Source organism: Xenopus laevis, chromosome 1L (assembly GCF_017654675.1).
Source record: "Xenopus laevis strain J_2021 chromosome 1L, Xenopus_laevis_v10.1, whole genome shotgun sequence".
Classification (NCBI taxonomy): Eukaryota; Metazoa; Chordata; class Amphibia; order Anura; family Pipidae; genus Xenopus; species Xenopus laevis.
The window spans coordinates 161,328,017-161,349,082 of NC_054371.1; the positions used below are offsets into that span (position 1 = coordinate 161,328,017).

Consider the following 21,066-nt stretch of genomic DNA (forward strand, 5'->3'; position numbering starts at 1 on the left):
CTGCTGCACTAAATCTGCAAAGAGAGGCAAGTAAAGAGTTAAGGGCATTTACCAGGGCTGGGGGGGGCAGGGAGGGGTTTCTATTGGGTAGAGGGGTAGGGGATTTTTAATTAAGGGTTTAGGTCTCCTTTAATATTCCAATAACTGTATGAGGTGTAATCTAATCTACTGAAAGGTCTACAGTTACTAGATAAATATATGTATTACTGAACTTTTTCTGGAACTCTGGTGCTCTATTTAGGACTTAGCATGACTCACCACATTTTAAATACCTGCCTTCAGCAGGGTGACACAGCTAAACAATATTACATTTACATCATCTAACAGAATCTGGGATAGAAGCTATACTGTATCAAAAGAAGCTTTTATATATGATTACAGAAGAACCCTGATTTTACTTTTCCCAGGAGACCATGACTAAATAGTGTAAATAATGGGATAACGTTAAATACAGAAAAGAAAAAAAAATGCAGCGTGCCTGAATGGGACCACGACAAATTGGTGTAAATTCTGGGAAAAATAAAATCTTAGACAGGTATCTATACAAAATGTGTTTTTCAGCTAGTATCTATGGTTCTAATCTATATTACTGCAATAAAGTTATAAACACAAAGCATAAATACACAAACACATGTCTATACTTTGTATCTATACATATATACAGTATATACTGCACATACAGGAAAAAGTAGTTGGGATACATATCTAAGATTTAATTGCTAATTACATTTCTTATAGCAGTCTTTATTTTTTTATTTCTTAAACTGTATATTATAGGATTTAATAGTGGCGTCACTATAGAATACATAAGAGACACGATCTTATTAACAATCTTAGATTTTCCTCTGGTAGGTATCACATATACAGTTATTAGCGTGCCATAATATAAAGAAACAATAGCTAAGTGAGAACTGCAAGTAGAAAATGATTTTCGCCTTCCAGTAGAAGAGCGCATGTTAACAACAGTAATAATGATAGCGATATAGGTGCCGGTGATGAACATGAATGGAAAAAGAGTCACAGAAGATGAGAAAATGGAAGTCTCCAGCTTAACAACAGATGTATCTGAACATGAAAGGTCCAGAATTGGTGCAAAGTCACAAAAGAAATGGTCAATAAAATGGAGACCACAGAAATGCAACTGACAAACCAGAATAAGAGTTGTCAACAAAGAAATGAACCCTCCAATCCAGCACCAGGCAGCTATTTGCCTACAGACACTGAATTTCATGATAGAGGCATAGTGTAATGGCTTACATATGGCTACGTATCGGTCATAGGACATCACTGTAAGGAGAAAACACTCTGTGGCAGCTAAAGACCCACAGAGATAGAACTGTGTAAAACATCCATAAACAGACATTTTGCCCCCATCCTCCCACAAAACATTTAAGAAATTGGGCAGAATGTTGGTGGTAAATATAATTTCAGATGACGAGAGATGAGCAAGGAAAAAGTACATTGGAGAGTGAAGACGACTGTCACTGAATACCACAGACACAACCAACAAGTTGCCAGTGATAATAACAAGGTAAATAAGTAGTACAACCATAAAAAGAAACTTCCTGCTTTCATGGAGATCCTGAAATCCTGCTATCCAAATATAGGTAAAGCCAGTTTGGTTTGCAAATGTTTTAAACTGTTTAATGTGAAAGACACAGCAAGAATAATGACATTACCTGATGTTAATACTAAAACAGATTACCATTTGATATTAAACATTTCTGAATTTATCCTAAAAAGCATCTATTTATTATGAAAGATAACCCCCAAAAAATAAAATAATATATATGAAAAGGCACTAGAGACCTTTACTGCTGCTCTTTGCCCCTAAAATGCCAATAAGTTTCCAAGTCACCAAGCATCAAGGTAAAAAATATAGCTAAAAGATAGCATGAGATTGCTGATTTTGCTGCCAACATGGGAGCCTTTTTTATATAAAGAACAGTTGCAGCATAGTGGAAAGGAGCTTCACTAACAATGTAGGGCAATGAATATGTGATATACTTACAGTATATAGAGATAGAAAGCTTTAACTGCAATGTAATTTTGATTACAGTCTATGTGAAACGCTGCAAGTTCATTTATCGCTAATGCTAATATCTCACTCTTTGGATAAAAATAAAGATAAGGATTTATGTGGAGAGTTACAGTAAATCTTTCAGCAATTTTTTTTTTTTAGTTTTAAAATGAACTGATTCAAAAACTCTGCCGATTCACTGCCGATTTTAAATGCTAATTGTGGTTATAAATGTAAATTAACTGTGGATACTGTGGATATTATATTTAAGTAGTAGGCTAACCAGCCACATGTATCTTAATGTTATTTATTTATGTACATGTATAAATGAAATTAAGCAAAGAAGGAATGTTCTGTTGGATTTAACCTTATATTGTATTAGTTTGAGAAATGTAGACCCAGTTCCAATTTATATATATTACATATATTTTTAAAATTGTGTCCTACGTTTAAATTGCAAGTTGAATGTATTTTTATTTTTGATGTCTAGGTTTTGTATTTATATATTGTGAAATAATAAACCAACAAAATGTTATAGAAATAAGTCATAGTAATATGCTAAGTTTTTAAAAGAATTTTAGAAGAATTTTATGTCTGTATTTTTCTTACCTCTTCCATTTTTTGTTTGCTGAGAAATACTGGCAGCATGGGGCAGTTATCAGATTGCAATCTCTTCCATTAATTTAAACCTAAGAAAATTGGTGTTGTACTTTATGTCAAACCTTTCTAAAATGCAGTACAGTTATGGGACCTGTTATCCAGGTTGCTTGGGACCTCATGTTTTCCGGATACTGGATCCTTTCTGTAATTTGGATCTTCATACCTTAAGTCTACTAGAAAATAATTTTAACATTAAATACACCCAATAGACTGGTTTTGCTTCCAATAAGGATTAATTTTCTCTTAATTGGGATCAAGTAAAATGTACTGTTTTATTATTACAGAGTAAAAGGAAATCATTTTTAAAAATGTGGATTATTTGGATAAAGTAGAGTCTATGGGAGACAGCCTTTAGGTAATTTTGAACTTGCTGGATAACAGGTTTCCGGATAATGGATCCCATACCTGTATATTGTTGAGATGTTCTGTTTTTATATTATCATATCTAGAAAGGTATGTTGCTTGGTTGAGACAATTGCCCGTGAAAGTAAATTAAGGAATACTGTTCTTAAATTCTGCCTCTCTATTTTTTGCCAGATACTATGGGGCAGATTCATTAAGGGTCGAATTTCGAAGTTAAAAATACTTCGAAATTCGACCCTCGAATTGAAATCCTTCGACTTCGAATATCGAAGTCGAAGGATTTAGCGCTAATCCTGCGATCGATCGGTCGAAGGATTTTTCGTTCGATCGAACGATTAAATCGTTCGAATCGAACAATTCGAACGATTTTAATTCAACGATCGAAGGAAAATCCTTCGATCAAAAAAAGATTAGCAAACCTATGGGGACCTTCCCCATAGGCTAACATTGACTTCGGTAGGTTTTACCTGCCGAAGTAGGGGGTCGAAGTTTTTTTTAAAGGGCAAGTACTTCGACTATCGAATGGTCGAATAGTCGAACGATTTTTCGTTCGATTTCGTTCGATTTCGTTCGAATTCGAACGAATTTAACCAATTCGATGGTCGAAGTACCAAAAAAATACTTCGAAATTCGAAGTATTTTTCATTCGAATCCTTCACTCGAGCTTAGTGAATCTGCCCCTTAATGTCACATTTAATAACAACAATATATAGGTTGCTGTTAGAGCAGTTTTTTTAATCACAAACAGTTCCAAGACACAAACACAAAACGAAGCCCTCTGGGGTTAATTAGCAATGAATATTTCTATTTATACTTTTAGGGGCATAATTATCAAGGGTCAAATTTTGAATTGAAAATACTTCGAAATTCGAATTCAAAAAGACCAACCGAAATGAAGTCAAAGGTTTTTTTCGGTCGAATAGGTCCGTTTTCGATTGAATGGCTCCGTATTTGGCCGAATTCGAATTGTACGAATTGAAGGAATAGAGCATTCGATCGAATTAGATTAGAAGTTTTTCCAAAAAAACCTTCGATTTTTTCAAAGTCCACCAATTGACTCCAAATAGATTCTAGGAGATCCCCCATAGGCTAAAACAGCAATGCGGCGGGTTTTAGATATATAAGTCAAATTTTTAAAGAAACAATGCATAATAAATTTCGATATTCGAATTTTCGATTTTTTTTCAAATTCAAATCGAATTTGGACTATTCCCTAGTTGAAGTGCACAAAAAATGCTTGAAACTCGATTTTTTTCATTCTAAACTTCTCCTCGACCTCTGATAACTCTGTCCGTTATTGTTAGCACTTCAAAACATTACCATCTTTTTTTGTAGTAAGTTTTACATTGCATGAACATCTTAACTTATTCATTTTAGAGTTCTGCTGTCATTCTACTGATCAAAATTAGTGATGGTTTTGAAACTGGCTAATAATGGGCAACTCATTCAAGGAGTTGTTTACCTTTAAATTAACTTTTAGCATGATGTAGAAAGTAATATTGTGAGACGATTTGCACTGGTGTTCATTTTTTATTATTTGCAGTTTTTGAGTTATTTAACTTTTTATTCAGCAGCTCTCCAGTTTGCAATTTCAGCAATCTTGTTTCTAGGGTCCACACTACCTTAGCAACCATGCACTGAGTTGAATAAGAGACTAGAATATGAAATGGAGATGGCCTGAAGCTTGATTCAATAGTACAATTTTTTGGGGATTTTTTTCCTGAATCTCTCGATTTTTCAGGGGTTTTTCCTGAAAAGCAGAATTTTTCAGGATTTTTGCCTGAAAGTAGGGCTGAAGTGAGTGTTATTTATAGCATGGCATAAAAATCTTATCACTTCTTATGTTTTTAGAAGTAACGATCGATTCACTAAAAGTTTACTTGTCTAACTTATTTTTACGTTAATTTTAGCTGAATTTTGTGTGGTATTTTAAAACATGCATTATTTTGTTTGATATTTTAGGGCATTTGATATAGTCACACGTTATTAGTGCAATCTATATCACCTAAGGCATTCAGGATACTACTGGCAGAGTAAAAGTCTCTTTTTACAGTATTCTAGCCATTCCTTTCCCTGGGAAACTTAATATAATTCCATGACATAATGTACTGCATTCTGGACCTGCCCAAGGTATCATGAAAATGTGTTAGTGGCTGTAGGTAAGTTCCTCATAAAGGCCTTTAATTGCTGCCCTACAGCTCCACACTACATCTTCCTCTATTAATTCATCTGATGTTGTTTAGTAACGCCTACTCCTGGGAGGTGTTAAATTTCACTGTAATTATCGCACTATTTTAATCTTTTATCGCTTAAAAGATGTTAGTGAATAATGCTATAAGTATCGCAATGCGTTTAGAATACTGCTGTGCAGAAATGTAGATTGAACGCTTGCGATGTGTCTATTAGTGCATGCGAAAATACTTTGATAAATCGTTCCTTAAATAACGCATCTTAAATAACGCACAAAACAGTGCGTTAAGGAATAACAACCTTTAGTGAATCGGCCCCATAGAGTCATAATCAGTTAAAAATGACACAAACATGGTCACTAACAATCACAAGCGTCTTTGTGAACATTTCATTCAGAATATTTCCCAGGCTTGAATTTCCTACACAAATAAAAATCATAAAAATGTAATATAGAACATATGTACTGAATGATCTGTTTTGCACACAGACACATTTTGAAAATAATGTACCTTTATGGAGCTTTATAAGTAAATACAAAGCAGGGTAACATTCCTAAAATGAGATAATATGGCTAGAAATATGGTGACGTTTTTGTTATTTATAATTTAGGAATGTATTTTCTATAAATACTTGGAACACATTGGGCTCGATTAAATTCAATACAATATGGTACTTCTCATATAAGTGCTACTTTTCATATGTTTGCAATTCAATTCCATGCGCTAAACACTTACGGGGTAATGTAATAAAAATTGCAATTCGCACTAATAAGAATAAAAATCCACATCTCGCAATGTAATATTGTTCCTTAAACTGTTATTGCATTGCAAATTTTAATTGCGCACTCTTAAGAAGTGCTTGAAGGTGTCGTAATCTGTTGGAGCAAACATAACGACTTTTTCAGTAAGAAGTTTTATTACATTTACTGCGCATTGGCGCAAACTATGACATTCGCAAACGGTCTTCCACTGTCGGAAGTGGTCGCTAAACAGTTTCCAGGTTCACAAAAGCTATATAAATTCGACCAAAGCAAAATTTGTTTGCGTGAAGGCATAACTTTTCGCATTGCGTTTTTCTGTTACCGACTTTTATAACATTCTCCTTTATCTGCATTAACTGATAAATCTTTTTGTGACCTATGTTTTGCAATCTAATGGCCCATTGAAAGTACCGGCAACACTTAGGGGGTTATTTATCAATGTCTGATTTTATCTCAACATTTTCTGCTACAAACTCTGATCGAATCCGCTCAGGTTTTTTACGCTTATTTATTATTACATTTTCCCGAAAATTTGCTTTGCAGGAAAAGAAATCAGATTTTCACAATCTTTTCGGGTTCTTACCCGAAAACTTAGATTTTTTTATGCTTTTTTGCCTGATAACTTCGGGGTATTGCACGAAACCATCAAAAGAGTTATATGCAACCTCAACAGGTCTGAGATGGATTTTCTGATTCTGACTTTTCTATCCTCAGGGTTTAATAAATTCTGAAAAATTCTGAGTCCGATTTTATAAAAATTCGTGATTTTTGCATTCAGAGTTTAGTAAATAACCCCCTTACTTTTCACAATTAATTTCTGCCCGAAACGGATTATCACCTGAAGGCTTTAGTCATATCTTCTGGTATCCATTGCGCTACTTTGATCTGGCAGAAATGCTCTTCCTCCTATCACTAAAACCTTTTCGCCCTCATTCCATCTTCTATTTGGTTTCTATCAACTCCAATTTCTATTCAGCAGTTGATAACACTATAATATTCAACCTCCCACCCCAATATATATAATTGTTATGTGGTCAATTTTTTCTTGAGGAGTTCAGTTTGATTATTATGGCATCTTATTTGTTCTCCCTAACATTCTACTTCACTTACAGGATCACTTGTATTGACTATGTTTTTGTCATTACAGATTATTGCATTATCAACAACTTCAATATTTGGACTTGTAGAAACACTGAATAAAGATGTGGGATTATTGTGTTCTAATGCAGTGTTTACTGTTTCAGTATTTAAAGTATTTGTTACATTTGGAGAGGACATTGATGTTGTAGGCATCAATTGTTGCACGGAATATGTAGGCCACATATAAGGAGACACAATGGAATAAGTGTGTGGATAGTAAGTGTGTAAAAAAGGACAATGATGTGCAGCTGTTGGAACATCATAAAGTGGTGTTGTTGTTGGTGGGTATTGTTCCACTATAAACACTATATGGGTGTGTTGTTGGCCATCTAGAAAAAAATGGTTGGTGCCTGACAACATGAGGATTATGGTCATTTTTTTTTCTGTTGGATTAGGAGTGTCACTTGAAACATCATCCGTTGTTAAAGTGTTAGAAGATGTGCTATTTTCTCTGGGCCAGTTGCTTTTTTGTGCTATAGCACAAGATTGTCCAGTTTAATGTGCTTGTTTTTTGGTTGTTGGTCTGTAAATAAAGACAATAATGTGTTAATCATCCATAAGCAAATGGCAGAATGTTCACAAAATCTTGATGCTATTCTTTATGCATATGCAGAGTTTTTGATTTAGTGTAACTTTACCTTCAAAAATCAATTTCCCTCACTTTTTCCCTCTCTCCTCCCTCTCTTAACATAGAAATTAGACACTGTTTACTGTAGGTATATATAGATGGACAAACAGACAACTTAAATGGATGATTGACTTTTAGCTTACATTTTGTAATGTTAGACCATGTTTTTTTTGGGGGGGGGTTAAGAATTTTAAAATCTGACTAATTTATGATATGAAAATGTTCACTGAATTTCTCATTCTTCCCAATATGTTTAGTTTTGAAATGGGGATGACAACACCAACATTTGTGTGCGAGGGCTATATTTTAATGATTGTATTACAGTTTATTTTATGTAATACATCCTCTAGCTATATTTCTGTTTCCAAATACTGGTTGCTTGCTAGTTTTAACTTTTAACAACAAAAAGCAGTGATGAGCAAAGCTGACTTGTTTTGCTGAAAATTTGCAAAACGGCAAACAATTTGCCAAACACATTGCAGTCAAAGGGTGATTTTTTGTTTGACAATTTTTAATTGTGTGGTAATGTTTTTTTACTCAACATTAGAGTCTAGGGGGCGAAATGGCTGTCTCTAGTGAAAATTTGCCAGAAATACCATCCGCAGGAACATCACCAATTTACTAACAAGCCTAGAGGATAATTCACTAGCGAAAGAGATCGTTGCTAGTGCAGTTTTGCGCCTTTTCACCTGGCTCATTTTCACTCAGGTGAACAATCATTACTCCCTGCGAACTGATAAGATGAAGCTACATCCTCCTCAATCTTATGTCAGTGACATCATATCTTGTATGTGTAAAATTCATAAAAATTATGACTTTTGGCATTTTGCCATATTGTTAAGAGGAATTGTCTTGTCAAGTTGTAACTGTTTATTGTTTTAACATTATTTATTAACCATTTGAGAGGCATGCCACATTTGTTTTAGAGTGGGCTCATGTCTAGGACATTAGAGCATCTCTTTTGTCTTTATTTTGCTTTGGACATTTTTAATAATAAGTGGGTACTTCAAGCATTTACACAAACATCATATGACAACATATATATGACCTATATGTACCCACCCTATTCAAATTGACCTAAGGGTAAGGGTTTTGCTAGACAGAAATGAGCGTTAGCGAAAATTCACTATGAAACGCTTGTGCTGACAAATTTACACTAGTGAAACTTCACCAGCGTTTGACTGCCAAGACGCAACTTTGCATTTTAGTGAATTACTGTAGTGATAGCAAATTTGCACCTGGTGAAGTGGCGCAAAGTGTGGCGAAATTTAGCCCTTTAGTGAATTTTCCCTATGGGCATTTTCTTGCCAGCAAAATGTGGTAAAATATTTCTTTCATCCATAGTCTCTAATTTAAGATCACTTTTGGTCTTTGATTGACAGACTGGGCCTCCTCATAAGTGTTTATTGCCACTAAAACATTTGGATTTCATTTTATTATTATTTTATAATACACAAAAGTCATGAGTCATTTTTGTCACATGACTCACTAAAACTTGTGTATTATAATAAAGTACCCCTTGTTGGAAATATATTTTACAATAGGGTGTACTTTATTCACTATAAAATCTCAACAAGTTTTCTTTACGTCCATTAGGACACTTTTTTTTTTAATACTTTAAGGGGCAGATGTATGAAGGGTCGAATATCGAGGGTTAATTAACCCTCGATATTCGACTAGGAACTAAAATCGTTCGACTTCGAATATCGAAGTCGAACGATTTAGCGCAAATCCTGCGATCGAACGATCGAAGGATTATTCGTTCGATCGAACGATTAAATCCTTCGAATCGAACGATTCGAAGGATTTTAATCCAACGATCGAAGGAATATCCTTCGATCAAAAAATCTCAGGCAAGCCTATGGGGACCTTCCCCATAGGCTAACATTGACTTCGGTAGCTTTTAGCTGCCGAAGTAGGGGGTCGAAGTTTTTCTTAAAGAGACAGTACTTCGATTATCGAATTGTCGAATAGTCGAACGATTTTTAGTTCGAATCGTTCGATTCGTAGTCGTAGTCGAAGGTCGAAGTAGCCCATTCGATGGTCGAAGTAGCCCAAAAAACACTTCGAAATTCGAAGTTTTTTTAATTCGAATCCTTCACTCGAGCTTTGTAAATGTGCCCCTTATTGTTTGCTGAATTGCTGTATCTATTAAGCAAAATAATATTCCTCTAAATGTCTACTATTATGTAAAGTGACCACATTTTATAGATTTATGATTATAAAATAAAATTGTGGCGAGGGTCCAATGGGTTTAATTCATCATAAAAATAAAATATAACAGTACAACATTGTATTACTACATTCTCAACATGATCATCATAAGACCTTGCTAAACTAATCATGACAATATCTTATTGTAAGTAAAGCTTAGACCTTGATAAACTAAGCATCATTTCATATTGTATTGTATCTAAACCTTTACTCTGGCCACTGGATTGTATTTCACATTACAAATATATATTTTTTATATAAAATTTTTTCATATATAAACTTTTTCTTCCACTTTTCATAAGTAGATACATGTATGGGACCTATTACACAGAATGCTTGGGACCTGGGGTTTTCTGGATAATGGATCTTTCTGTAATTTGGATCTTCATACCTTAAGTCTACTAGAAAATCATATAAACATTAAATAAATCCAATAGGCTTGTTTTCCTTCCAATAAAGATTAATTATATCTTAGTCTGGATCCAGTACAAGGTACTGTTTTATTATTACAGAGAAAAGGATTCAAAAATGTGGATTAATTGGATAAAATGGAGTCTATGGGAGATGGCCTTTCTGTAATTGCGAACTTTCTGGATAATGAGTTTACCAGATAACGGATCCCATACCTGTATATCTTTTTAAGAACATTTTTGGAAATGCAGAAGTTGATTGGGAATTTAATATATACGTTAATCTTTAATAAGGTTTGAGATATTCATATGATTACAAGGAATGTCTACTCTATCTACTCTAAACTATCACATTTTTATTGTCAGTATGGACCCATATCACCATATCTTCCTATCCAACTTCCCTCGCAAGTATTATGTAAACAAGCCAAAATAAAGGGTGATATCAGAAAACAGAGAGGTATGTTTTTTATGCATTGAAAAGGAAACACATTCTGGAAGGTATATCTTTTGGATTACAACATCTTTGGAGCACTTCTGAAATTTATATCAATCACTGTATTCATTGGGAAATTCAAGTTTCTGGTTTGGAGCATAGAGGGTGCAGATTGCCCCAGGCATGCCCCAATATATTACATTTGTTTTATTTAATCCATAACAAATATCCCAGACAGTCACCTGTGTTCATTCACCCATTTAGGGTAACAATACATTTTGGAACAGGACTGTTTAAACCATCCTTTTTTATGTCTCACTTGTTTGTTTAATGAAAATGTAAACTATAGTATTACTAGTTGGTGTAAATAAAATATGATAAGCAACAGTCCATTAAACAGGTCAATGGTCCAGACAGAGTGTAGGGTAATAAAGAGTAGTTAGTAAACAGGCGATAATTATAGCATGTGGCATGCAATGGGTATAGTGTGTAATTAGACTATGGTCACAATAGCAGATATGTTGTGCCATGGTGTGTGCTACAATGGAAACTGCTCAGTCTGCAACATTGTCATCCTGCAGCAGTGAGAGGAAAATAAATATTCCTTGCTTTAATAGATATGTAGAGGTATGAGGAGAGTACAATCCTGCCTGAAGAACAGCTGAAGCTGAAGGGTAATTTAGACCCTTACTAACCAGATTGCTAAAATTGCAAACTAGAGAGCTGCTGAATAAAAAGCTAAATAACCCAAAAACCACAAACAATAAAAAAAAGAAAATCAATTGCAAATTGTCTCAAAATATAATTCTTTACGTCATTCTAAAAGCTAATTTAAAGGTTAACAACTGCTTTAAATCAGTTAACATTTTTTTCAAAACTAATTTAATCTCTTGATTTCTAAAGCTGTAAATGATGGGGTTAAGCAAAGGGGTAACTACAGTGTAAATTAGAGACATACATTTGTGATTTAAACTAGAAAGGCCCTGGTGAGGTATCACATACAGTATAATCAGTGATCCATAAAACAAACACACAACACTCAGATGAGAACTGCATGTGGAAAAAGTTTTCTGTCTCTTTGTAGATGATGAGATCCTAAAGATGGCAAGGATAATGCAAACATAAGTTCCAACGATAAATGCAGATGGGAATATTGTTATAAAAAATGTCCACAGAGTGCCTTCAGTTTTTATAACAAATATATTTGAACAAGAAAGCTCTAAAATAGGAGCAAAATCACAGAAATAATGATCAACTACATTTGGTCCACAGAAATCTAACTGAAACATCAAGATGACTACTGTCAGCATGCTTGCAAATCCAGTTGTCCATGACACCATGTTTAGTTCAAGGCATAATTTCAAATTCATAACTAATGTATAATGGAGAGGGTTACAAATTGCCAAGTAGCGGTCCAATGACATTACTGCAAGAAGAAAACACTCCGTTACTGCTAGAGATGCACCAAGATAGTATTGTCCCAAGCAACTACTCAAATATACAGCAGCTCCCCCATTCAATAGAGTATACAAAAGCAAAGGTATCAAGTTACTGGTAAAAATAATTTCACATAATGATAAACTACAAAGAAAGAAGTACATTGGAGAGTGAAGTTGGACTCTAGACAGAACCATTATTACAATCAAACAATTTCCTATAAGAATAAAGATATACATTGTCAATATACTAAAGAACAGTAGTATTGCTGTTTCTGTATTCATTTGTAGGCCTACTATCCATATTTCAGCAATTCTTGTATCGTTTATACAATGCATACTCTGTTGGAAGAGATAAATAGAAGAACATTTAAGAAATGGCAATGTTGCAAAACATGTTGTTAATGTAATCAAGTTTTAAAAATAGAAAATAAGTATTACGTTTTCCAAAAAAAAACAAAAAAAGAAAACAGTGTCTTAACACAAAAAAGAACGGATTTGCGTGACATTTAAGCATTACAAAACAAATATTAATTTAACTGAAATACTAATAATATTTTTTCAGAACTGAATTACACATTTAACTGTTTTAAGACAACACAAATATGTTTGTAGATAGTGTCCTTTAATCTTTGTGCCGGAGGTTTAAGTACAATAACATAAGTCATTAATTAACATAGATAAACTCCCTAAGAGCGCCTATAAATAAATTACCTTTCCGGACTCTTCTTTATAAAGAATACTATGATGACACTGCATTTATGTAACCTGTCATTTGAATTCTTCTTGTTTTGTTGTAAAACTTTAATAAAATGTTGAAAACATTTTTTATTTTTTATTTATCCTCCCTTTTTGCAGAGGATCAGGAATAATCTGGACATCAATACAAAATTGCTTTTCATTATCACCAATCTGGCTATTTCCCTATCAGGAAGAATAATTTGAGTGAAGCATATTATTCAAATTACAACATGCACACCAGTATCTGAAGCTGAGTGTAATGGAGGAGAGACAGGAGGGCACACAAATGCAGAAAAAGGCAAAGTTCAATAGTGGTCAGGAACAAGTCGAGGTCAGAGGCAGGCAGAATTTAAGAGTAATTGGGTCACTGGCTGAGCTCAGAGGGTGGAAGAGTTCAATCATAAAGACGATCCAAAAATCAAGCCCAATGAACCTCAGAAATAAAGCACTGGAACAAGAGCTAGGAATATAACCAAGCATCGATTATCTCCTCTGGTGTCCTAACAAGGGCAGGGAATTTGTCACCAAATGTTCAAGGATACGTGTACGTAATTGTGCCAGGAGTGACGCAAGGACACACACATGCACAAATACACGGACGGCAAGTGTTACACTCCCAACTTAAATATGACATTGAATTTGTCATAGGACCCTTATATGACTTCCTAATGTTACACGCACCCTCATATAATTTAATGGATCCAATTACAGCTGCAACTCTATGCCTCTCGAAACTCTGGAAGAACATTGTTAATGTCAAATCAAGCTTACTCTCCATCTTACATAACAAAGAATATTTGCCAGGTATGCAGAGAAAAGTTTTTAGACATTCACGTGATAATAACATCATGTTTGCCTTCAGCTGATGCCTGTAGAACCCCGCAAACATTTTGTTTGATATTCTTCCACTTGCCCAAACCACATCAACAGTCGACAACCATGTTGTGCCTTTTAAAAATTCACTGTGCAGGATACACAATGTTTCTTTGTTATTTTCTTGTTGTTTTTCTTTTCTTTGCAATCATCCAATGTTCTACTCTTTGTATGATCATAGTGTCATTTGCTTCACTGTGCATTGCTGAAGAATTGTTTTGCTATGTTTCATTGTCCTGTATGCTTTAAACTTGAAAAAAATTAAGATGGCATTTTAGAAAAAAGATAGAGAACAAAGACGAACTTAAAAAAAAAAAACACCAAAACAATCTAGTCTCACAATGGACATATTTATTGCTAGCAAAAAATACAAAGTGGCAGAATCATTGCTATTAGTGATGCAAACAATTTAGTCAAGCATGGATTTCTGGCAAAATGGCATGTTTTCAGCAATTTTTTTTGTGTAAAAAAACTGGTGAAAAAAACACCCATTTTCTGCAGAAAGAAACGTGAAAAAGCATTCACAAAAAAAGCCCTTGACCGCATAGTATTTTATGTCAAAAAATGCCACAGAAAAACATTCATTGACTTAATTATTTCAGCAGAGGGAATTGGGACAGATTCACTCATCACTACATTTGACACATCTACCAACTGTGAGTTAGGAGTTGTACCAATAGGTTTCACCAAAATGTCCTGCGATATATAAACTTATCAGTCCATTTTCAAAGAGATGCCATTTCAGCAACTTCTTATCTAATATTTAGTAAGATCAGCACTTTCCTTTGTTCCTTTTGTTACCCTTTGCGTTATGTTAAATTGATTGCGGTTTCATAATTTTGTTGAAATAAAACACAGTATTTGAGTTTTTTCATTAGCTGGCTTATGCAGTGCTTCAAGCAATATACATGTTAAATATATACCATGTAGCAAATTAAATATATTCTGATTACCTTATGCTGAATGCCCTTCTCATAATTTCAGAAATCATATTTATATCTATAGCATCTGCAATTTATAGTGTTACAATAGTTCTACCACCAAAAGCTAGACTTATTCAGCTTTCAAGGTCCTGCGGGTTTAATTATCTGAACATTATAGCATAGTGAGATGTAACATTGGACTTATTCCAATCCCTTGTTGATGTATGACATTGGGTCACTGGGGCATGCTAAACAAATAATAATTGATATTGCATTTAGCATCAGCCCTGGTCTTGACCACCAGACTATATTTAATGAACAGTAAAAGAAAAAAATCTACATTTTGAGCTTTCTGTATAGGCATTATAAACTATACATTAAGAAACCAATCTGCAGTCAATGGCAAAACAAGCATGACCATCTAATGTTTTCATTGCCTTGTCTTTATCTGGCCTAGACACAATTAAATTGACCTTTTTCAACATTTCCATTTTGTCTGCTCCCCAGCCAATACCAATAAGGCACAACAGTAATTTGAATACTTACTTTTACCACCTGCATAAATGGGAGGGAGACCAATATAATAAATGTATATGTTACTTTGGCAATAATGCTGACTTATATATCAACACTGGGTAAATTTGCCCATGGGCAGCAACCCAAAGCAGTGATTTTTTTTTCAATAATGAAATCAATATCAATGGTTGCAATGTTTTACTGCTCAGAGGCCAAATTTTTGTTAATTTGTAATTATGTCCAAGCCCTGACTAGACTTATTTTCCCAATAAGTAGCAGTAAAAGCTGTTATTTCATCATGCAAATTAATAACAGTTACAAATCATTATACATGATGTTCCCATTGAAAAGGAACTTGTAAGAAGTTTTCTGAATTTATTATTGGCTATACCACTATCCACATTTTTTTTTAAATGTGCTTCTCATGAAACATTTGAATAGTTTCCTGCCCTCATCTAGTATGGCAATTATGGATTGGAGCAAAGCTGATGTAATAACAATGTTTCAAAAAAATTGAATTACTATTCTAGCTTGGCATTTATACACTCTTATGTGTGTCATCTGTGGTGAACAAGTTGGTGGACAATCATGTTATGGAGAAAGGCATTACAAGTAATAATGAGCATGGCTTTGTAAAGCATATGTAACTTTGATTGCTCTGTATTATGAAGTTAGTCAGAAGTTGGACATCAAGTAGAGCAGTAGATATTAATCATTTGAATGTTGCCAAAGTGTTTTATACAGTGTCAAATAAACAACTGCTTCGTAAACTGAGGTCTGTTAGTCTTATATGTAAGCTACTTACACCCTTAATGGAACTGCATTAGGCATTATGGAGAAGGGCTTCTAGATGGATACAGAAAGCAATGCCAGTCAGCAGCTGCAAGTGCAAACAAGGTTTGAACTGTAATAAAAGAGGTATAGATTTGTTGGAGGAGAGGGTCGTTCTTCCCCTTTACAAAGCACTGGTAAGACCCCACCTAGAATATGCCATGCAATTTTGGTCTCAGACGCTCAAACAGGATATTTTCGAATTAGTGATAGTCCAAAGAAGGACAACTAATGGGTTAAAGGGTATGGAAAATATGAAGACAGAATAGGATTATTTATGCTGGAGAAGAGGCACTTAAAGAAGAACTAAACCCTAAAAACAAATATGGCTAAAATGCCATACGTTATATAATGAAGTTATTGCACCAGCCTAAATATTCAGCTTCTCAATAGCAGCAATCATCCAGGACTTCAAACGTTTCACAGGGGGTCACCATCTTGGAAAATGTCTGCAACACTCACATGCTCAGTGGGCTCGGAGCAGCTTTTGAAAAGCTAAGCTTAGGGGTCATCACATCTTATCAACCAGAAAATTAGGTTTGCCTGTAATATAAGCTGATGCATGGCTGGTTTTTAAATTATGATGCTAGTTGCACTGGTTTATGTGCTGCTATGTAGTAATTATGCCGTATAGTAATTATCTGTATTAATTCCTAATTAGCCTTATACTGTGACCCTAGATTAGTAAACTACACTTTAATTTTTTTTGGTGTTACTGTTTCTTTAAATAATGTTTAAAATCTGGGGGGGGGAGGGAAAGAAATTAACTTGAAAAAAGGCTGTGTCGGGCCTGAAACGTTATACTTTATCTGAGAGCTGAGACAAGATACCAACAAAGGCTTTTTTAAATATTGTTACATGGATGGTGCTGGGACTTTATTTATTAAGTATTCAAGCCAGTTGAAATGGACAACTGTACATGAGCACCAGTCTCTTGAAAGCTTAAACAGTTTGGGTGAGTGCTGATCAATTGTACTATAGGGGGAGAGAAATTAAGAAGGAAGGGAGAATGGAGAATGACAACAGATATTGTCTAAACCAGCTGTGCTATTGTAGTCCACTAAAAAATGAATGTTAGGCAAATGTTAATGCAGAAAATATTACTAAACACATACTTAAAATAATTTCAGCAAAAAGTGGCTAATGCCACACATAGCAAATCTTGGCCTGTCAGTAAACAAGATTCACTTGATAAAGGCAGGTATCCCAAAACATGTTGTGATCCACACAATAAAGGTGTTCTGCGGTTGATTACCTAGCATTGTCAACTGTTTTTCATCTATTATATTTGAGAAAATAATCCCAAACCCAGACCAAACCCCAAGGTCCTAGCCTCGGCTCACACTTCCGTCTATAACCACTGCCTTTTCTTCGGGAGGAGCCCGAGCTACTTGGATACTAACAGGTCTTATAGTGAGAGGACCAAGGAGAGAATTCTGGGCAAACATGGGAACAAAACATATGCAGGAAGATCGGAGAACAAGGAGAGTGGTCTAGGGACAGGCTGGGTCTATACCAAACAGGCAGAGCAATACAAGATCATGAGTCAGGAATGTAGTCGAGGTCACAGGTTGGGGTCACACCAACAGTAGCACAGTGCAGAATCGTGATCTGAGAAAATGATCAAAAAAAGGCAAAGGTCATGACAGGCAGCAAACTAGGGAAATTCAGGGACAGACTAGGTCAGAAACAGACTTGAAACCGCACCAAGGAACTATTAGAAATAGCCCTAAATTGGGCAATCATTAATTGGTGGGCCCTTTAAATATTTTAATTTCGTGACAAGCGCAATGAAGTCAGACACATGCGGATCAGACGCAAATGGATCAGAGCGCGAGAGTAAAGGAAGTGACTGGTGCCTCCGCTGAGATCACATTGGGCGTCCCCGTTGCACTAGACCACCAGATATTCTCACAAGTTTGTTGCATATACAGTATTATAGGACAGCTGTAGTCTTTTGATTTGAATTTTACTTATTTACTTACTGTAGAGCAATCTATTGTTTTTCTTCTTGTTCTATTTTCCATGGCATATCTCTGTTCTTTGTGAAAAAGTATTGGGATAAAATTATGTAGCAACCATTTATACCTTATAGAACATCCTATGGGTTTAATTAAGCATTTATAAAACGTATAATCATTATTCTTGATGAATTTAATGTAAGTTAAAGCACAAAAAATATGTATGCCATACACTAATGATGCATAGTTTATAGCATGAAAAAGATTTCAGTCTAACTACATTTAAAGGTTACTAGGGTTCTGTGAACAAATGGAAACTAAATTGCTCACATAAAGGTACTTGCATAAATACATTTGAATGGTAGGACCACCATCATTGGGTAGAGTGAGTAGCACAGCTGGGCCCTCAAGAGAGATTTTGATTAAATTAAGTAAAATTATAAAATAATTGATTTATAAAGAAGTTTTCAATATGCGTACATTTAAAGGATATTACAGATCTGTGATAAGTACAAAAATAGACACAGAGGGATTTATTTATCAACAAACTATTTAATTTTTTACTCTGATCTATATTTTTTTTCTAAAACTCATTAATTCTAATAAGGGTTTCCAGAACTCAAATGTTCGATATTTATTAAGTGCAAACATTTTAAATTTTTTTTATGTAAAACGTTGGCATCTAAAACCTTGTAAGCTAATGTAGAAGTTTATGGGAGTTTTTCTAGGCAAAATTAAAGTGATTTATTTAAGTTAAAACTTTTCAATAACTTTATGATTTGTTTGAGAGATTGTAAATTGTTAAGTGATTTTTTCATGGCCTTATTATATTTAGTTTTTTATATTCACATTTTTTATAAATAAGTTTGGTAAAATTTTGAGTTTATTTGAAAAAAAAAACCTCACAAATTAAAATTTTGATAAATATGCCTCAAAATAGCTGTTCATAAATGTACTTACATGAATACATTTGCCCCTTGTACCAAATTGCAGATTGCATCCCCCTTGTTCCGAGGTGCAAAGTACATGGAGCATATTTATTTCATACAGTATAATCAAAATATGTGATTTTGAATATATTCCCTTTAAGGGTAACAAAAGCTGTATTTCTAAAAATTCTTTATTCTCCAAACCCAGATTTTTACAAACCTTGTTGCACATGCTCATTGTGCTCTGAGCTGTTAAGAAGCTAAGCTTAGGGGTCCTTGGAAATCATTAAAACATTAGCAGAAAGGGAGGTTATTAATCAGCTAAGAATGCACAGGTTTCAATCCTGCCATGTCATCATCGGTCTTGCACCATGAATTTTATATTGTACATGGTGGCTCAGCTGTTAGTACTACTACTTTGCAGCACTGGGGTCCTGTGTTTGGTTCCAGCCATGGCACTCTTTACAAGAAGTCTGTATGTTCTCCCAATGGGGGAAATTCACTAAAGGGGAAATTTTCTCCTCTAAAGGCTTTGCCACACTTTGTGCCACTTTGTCAGGCATTAATTTGCAGAACATATTCTAATTCATGAAAGTGCAAAGTTATGTCTCAGCGTATGAACAATGGCAACGTTTTGCTAGAGTCAATTTGAAAGTGCAAGCATTTCATAGCGAACTTTCACTAGCGCTAATTTCTGTCTAGCTAAACTTCGTTAACACACTTACACTTAGGTCAGTTTGAATAGGGTGGGTACATATAGGTCATATATACAGTATTTCTTTATTAGTGATGCTGGTGCAAATTGTAGAAGTGGCCACTTAGTATTAAAAATGTACAAGGAAGCAAAATTAAGACAAAAGAGATCCTCTATTGTCCTAGACACGAGCTCACCTTGAAACAAATGTGGCATGACCCTCAAATGGTTAAAAAAATATTTAAACAAAAATATTTAACAGTTACAACTTAAACACAATCCCAAATAAATTTGCGGGGAAATTATCATTCGCCTGAGCAAAAATGCACCTGGCAAAACTTTGTTAGTGCTCAACTCTTTCACTAGCGCATTGTCCTCTACACCTGTTAGTGAATTAACGATGTCCATGTCAATTGTATTTCTTGAGAATTTTCGCTAGCAACAGCCTTCCGCCCTTTAGTAAATTTGCCTCAATGTCTGCATGGATTTCCATGGGGCACTCCAAAAACATAAAGGTAGGTTAATTGACTACTGACAACATTGGCTTACTGTGTGTAAATGTGATAGGTACCTTAGATTGTAAGACAATTGAAAAATGCAGAGTAAGGATATAGGCTTAAGTAGTATAAAGGCTTAAATTTATATTACTAAAAAGGAACACAATGTAGACTTGAAGCATGAGGACGTACAATTTATGATATATTTATGAGCTGATTTTTTCACTAAGTGCAGATTTGTGGAAAAATACTGCACTTTGCAGAAACTGCAGCAAAATATTGCTGTGAAAAAATGCCCACAGACTCTAATGTGAAAAAATCATTGAGAAAAAACACCAATTGATTCCAATGTGCTTCATGAATTTTAGATATTTCCAAATTTTTGCGTGATTTCATGAATTTGTTGGCAAAGCAAAACAGGACAGATTTGCTCATCACTATCCACATGTTAAAATGAATTGTAACAGGTTTTTGGCCAAAAGCCTGGTTAATGGTACCTTTTTCCTGTATAGGCCTAACCCAGGTTGGCTTTGGACTTTAGCAGCGTGTTACATGGACTCTTTTGTTTTAGATGGTCCCTTACTGTACTGTTGGAGCAAGGATTAATTACACTGATTTCAATCTTGATCTTTCAAATAACTTGGGCGCCAGTGGTTGTTAAAAACTAATTTTATTCATGAGAAAGCTTCACAATCTTTTTGGTAGATGTTGATATGATGGTGCAAACATCAATCACTTCACTGTTACTTCAAATTCTTTCATGCCTCAGATGTTACACTTAGGGGCAGATTTATCACAGGTCAAGGTGAATTTTCGAATAAAAAAAATCAAATTTCAAGCTATT

At 34.5% G+C, this 21,066-nt stretch overlaps 2 protein-coding genes across 2 annotated transcripts; both read right to left on the reverse strand.

The window, feature by feature from the left end:
• Positions 1 to 490: 490 nt before the first annotated feature.
• On the reverse strand, positions 491 to 1,672 carry LOC108695654 (olfactory receptor 6N1; the record flags this gene model as incomplete). The annotated part of the gene is made up of 1 exon (XM_018224485.2): positions 491 to 1,672. A coding segment is annotated over one exon (960 nt), but the record flags the coding sequence as incomplete, so codon positions are not given.
• Positions 1,673 to 11,630: 9,958 nt separating this feature from the next.
• LOC121400932 (olfactory receptor 11L1-like) lies at positions 11,631 to 12,845 on the reverse strand. The gene has a single exon (XM_041584999.1). It carries the CDS (start codon positions 12,594 to 12,596, stop codon positions 11,631 to 11,633), a length of 966 nt encoding a protein of 321 aa, XP_041440933.1. The 5' UTR covers positions 12,597 to 12,845.
• Between the last annotated feature and the right edge of the window lie 8,221 nt (positions 12,846 to 21,066).

What these genes read in the sequence shown, in the direction of transcription:
- LOC121400932 (XM_041584999.1), bottom strand. Translation starts at nt 12,596, where the DNA reads ATGCATTGTATAAACGATACAAGAATTGCTGAAATATGGATAGTAGGC.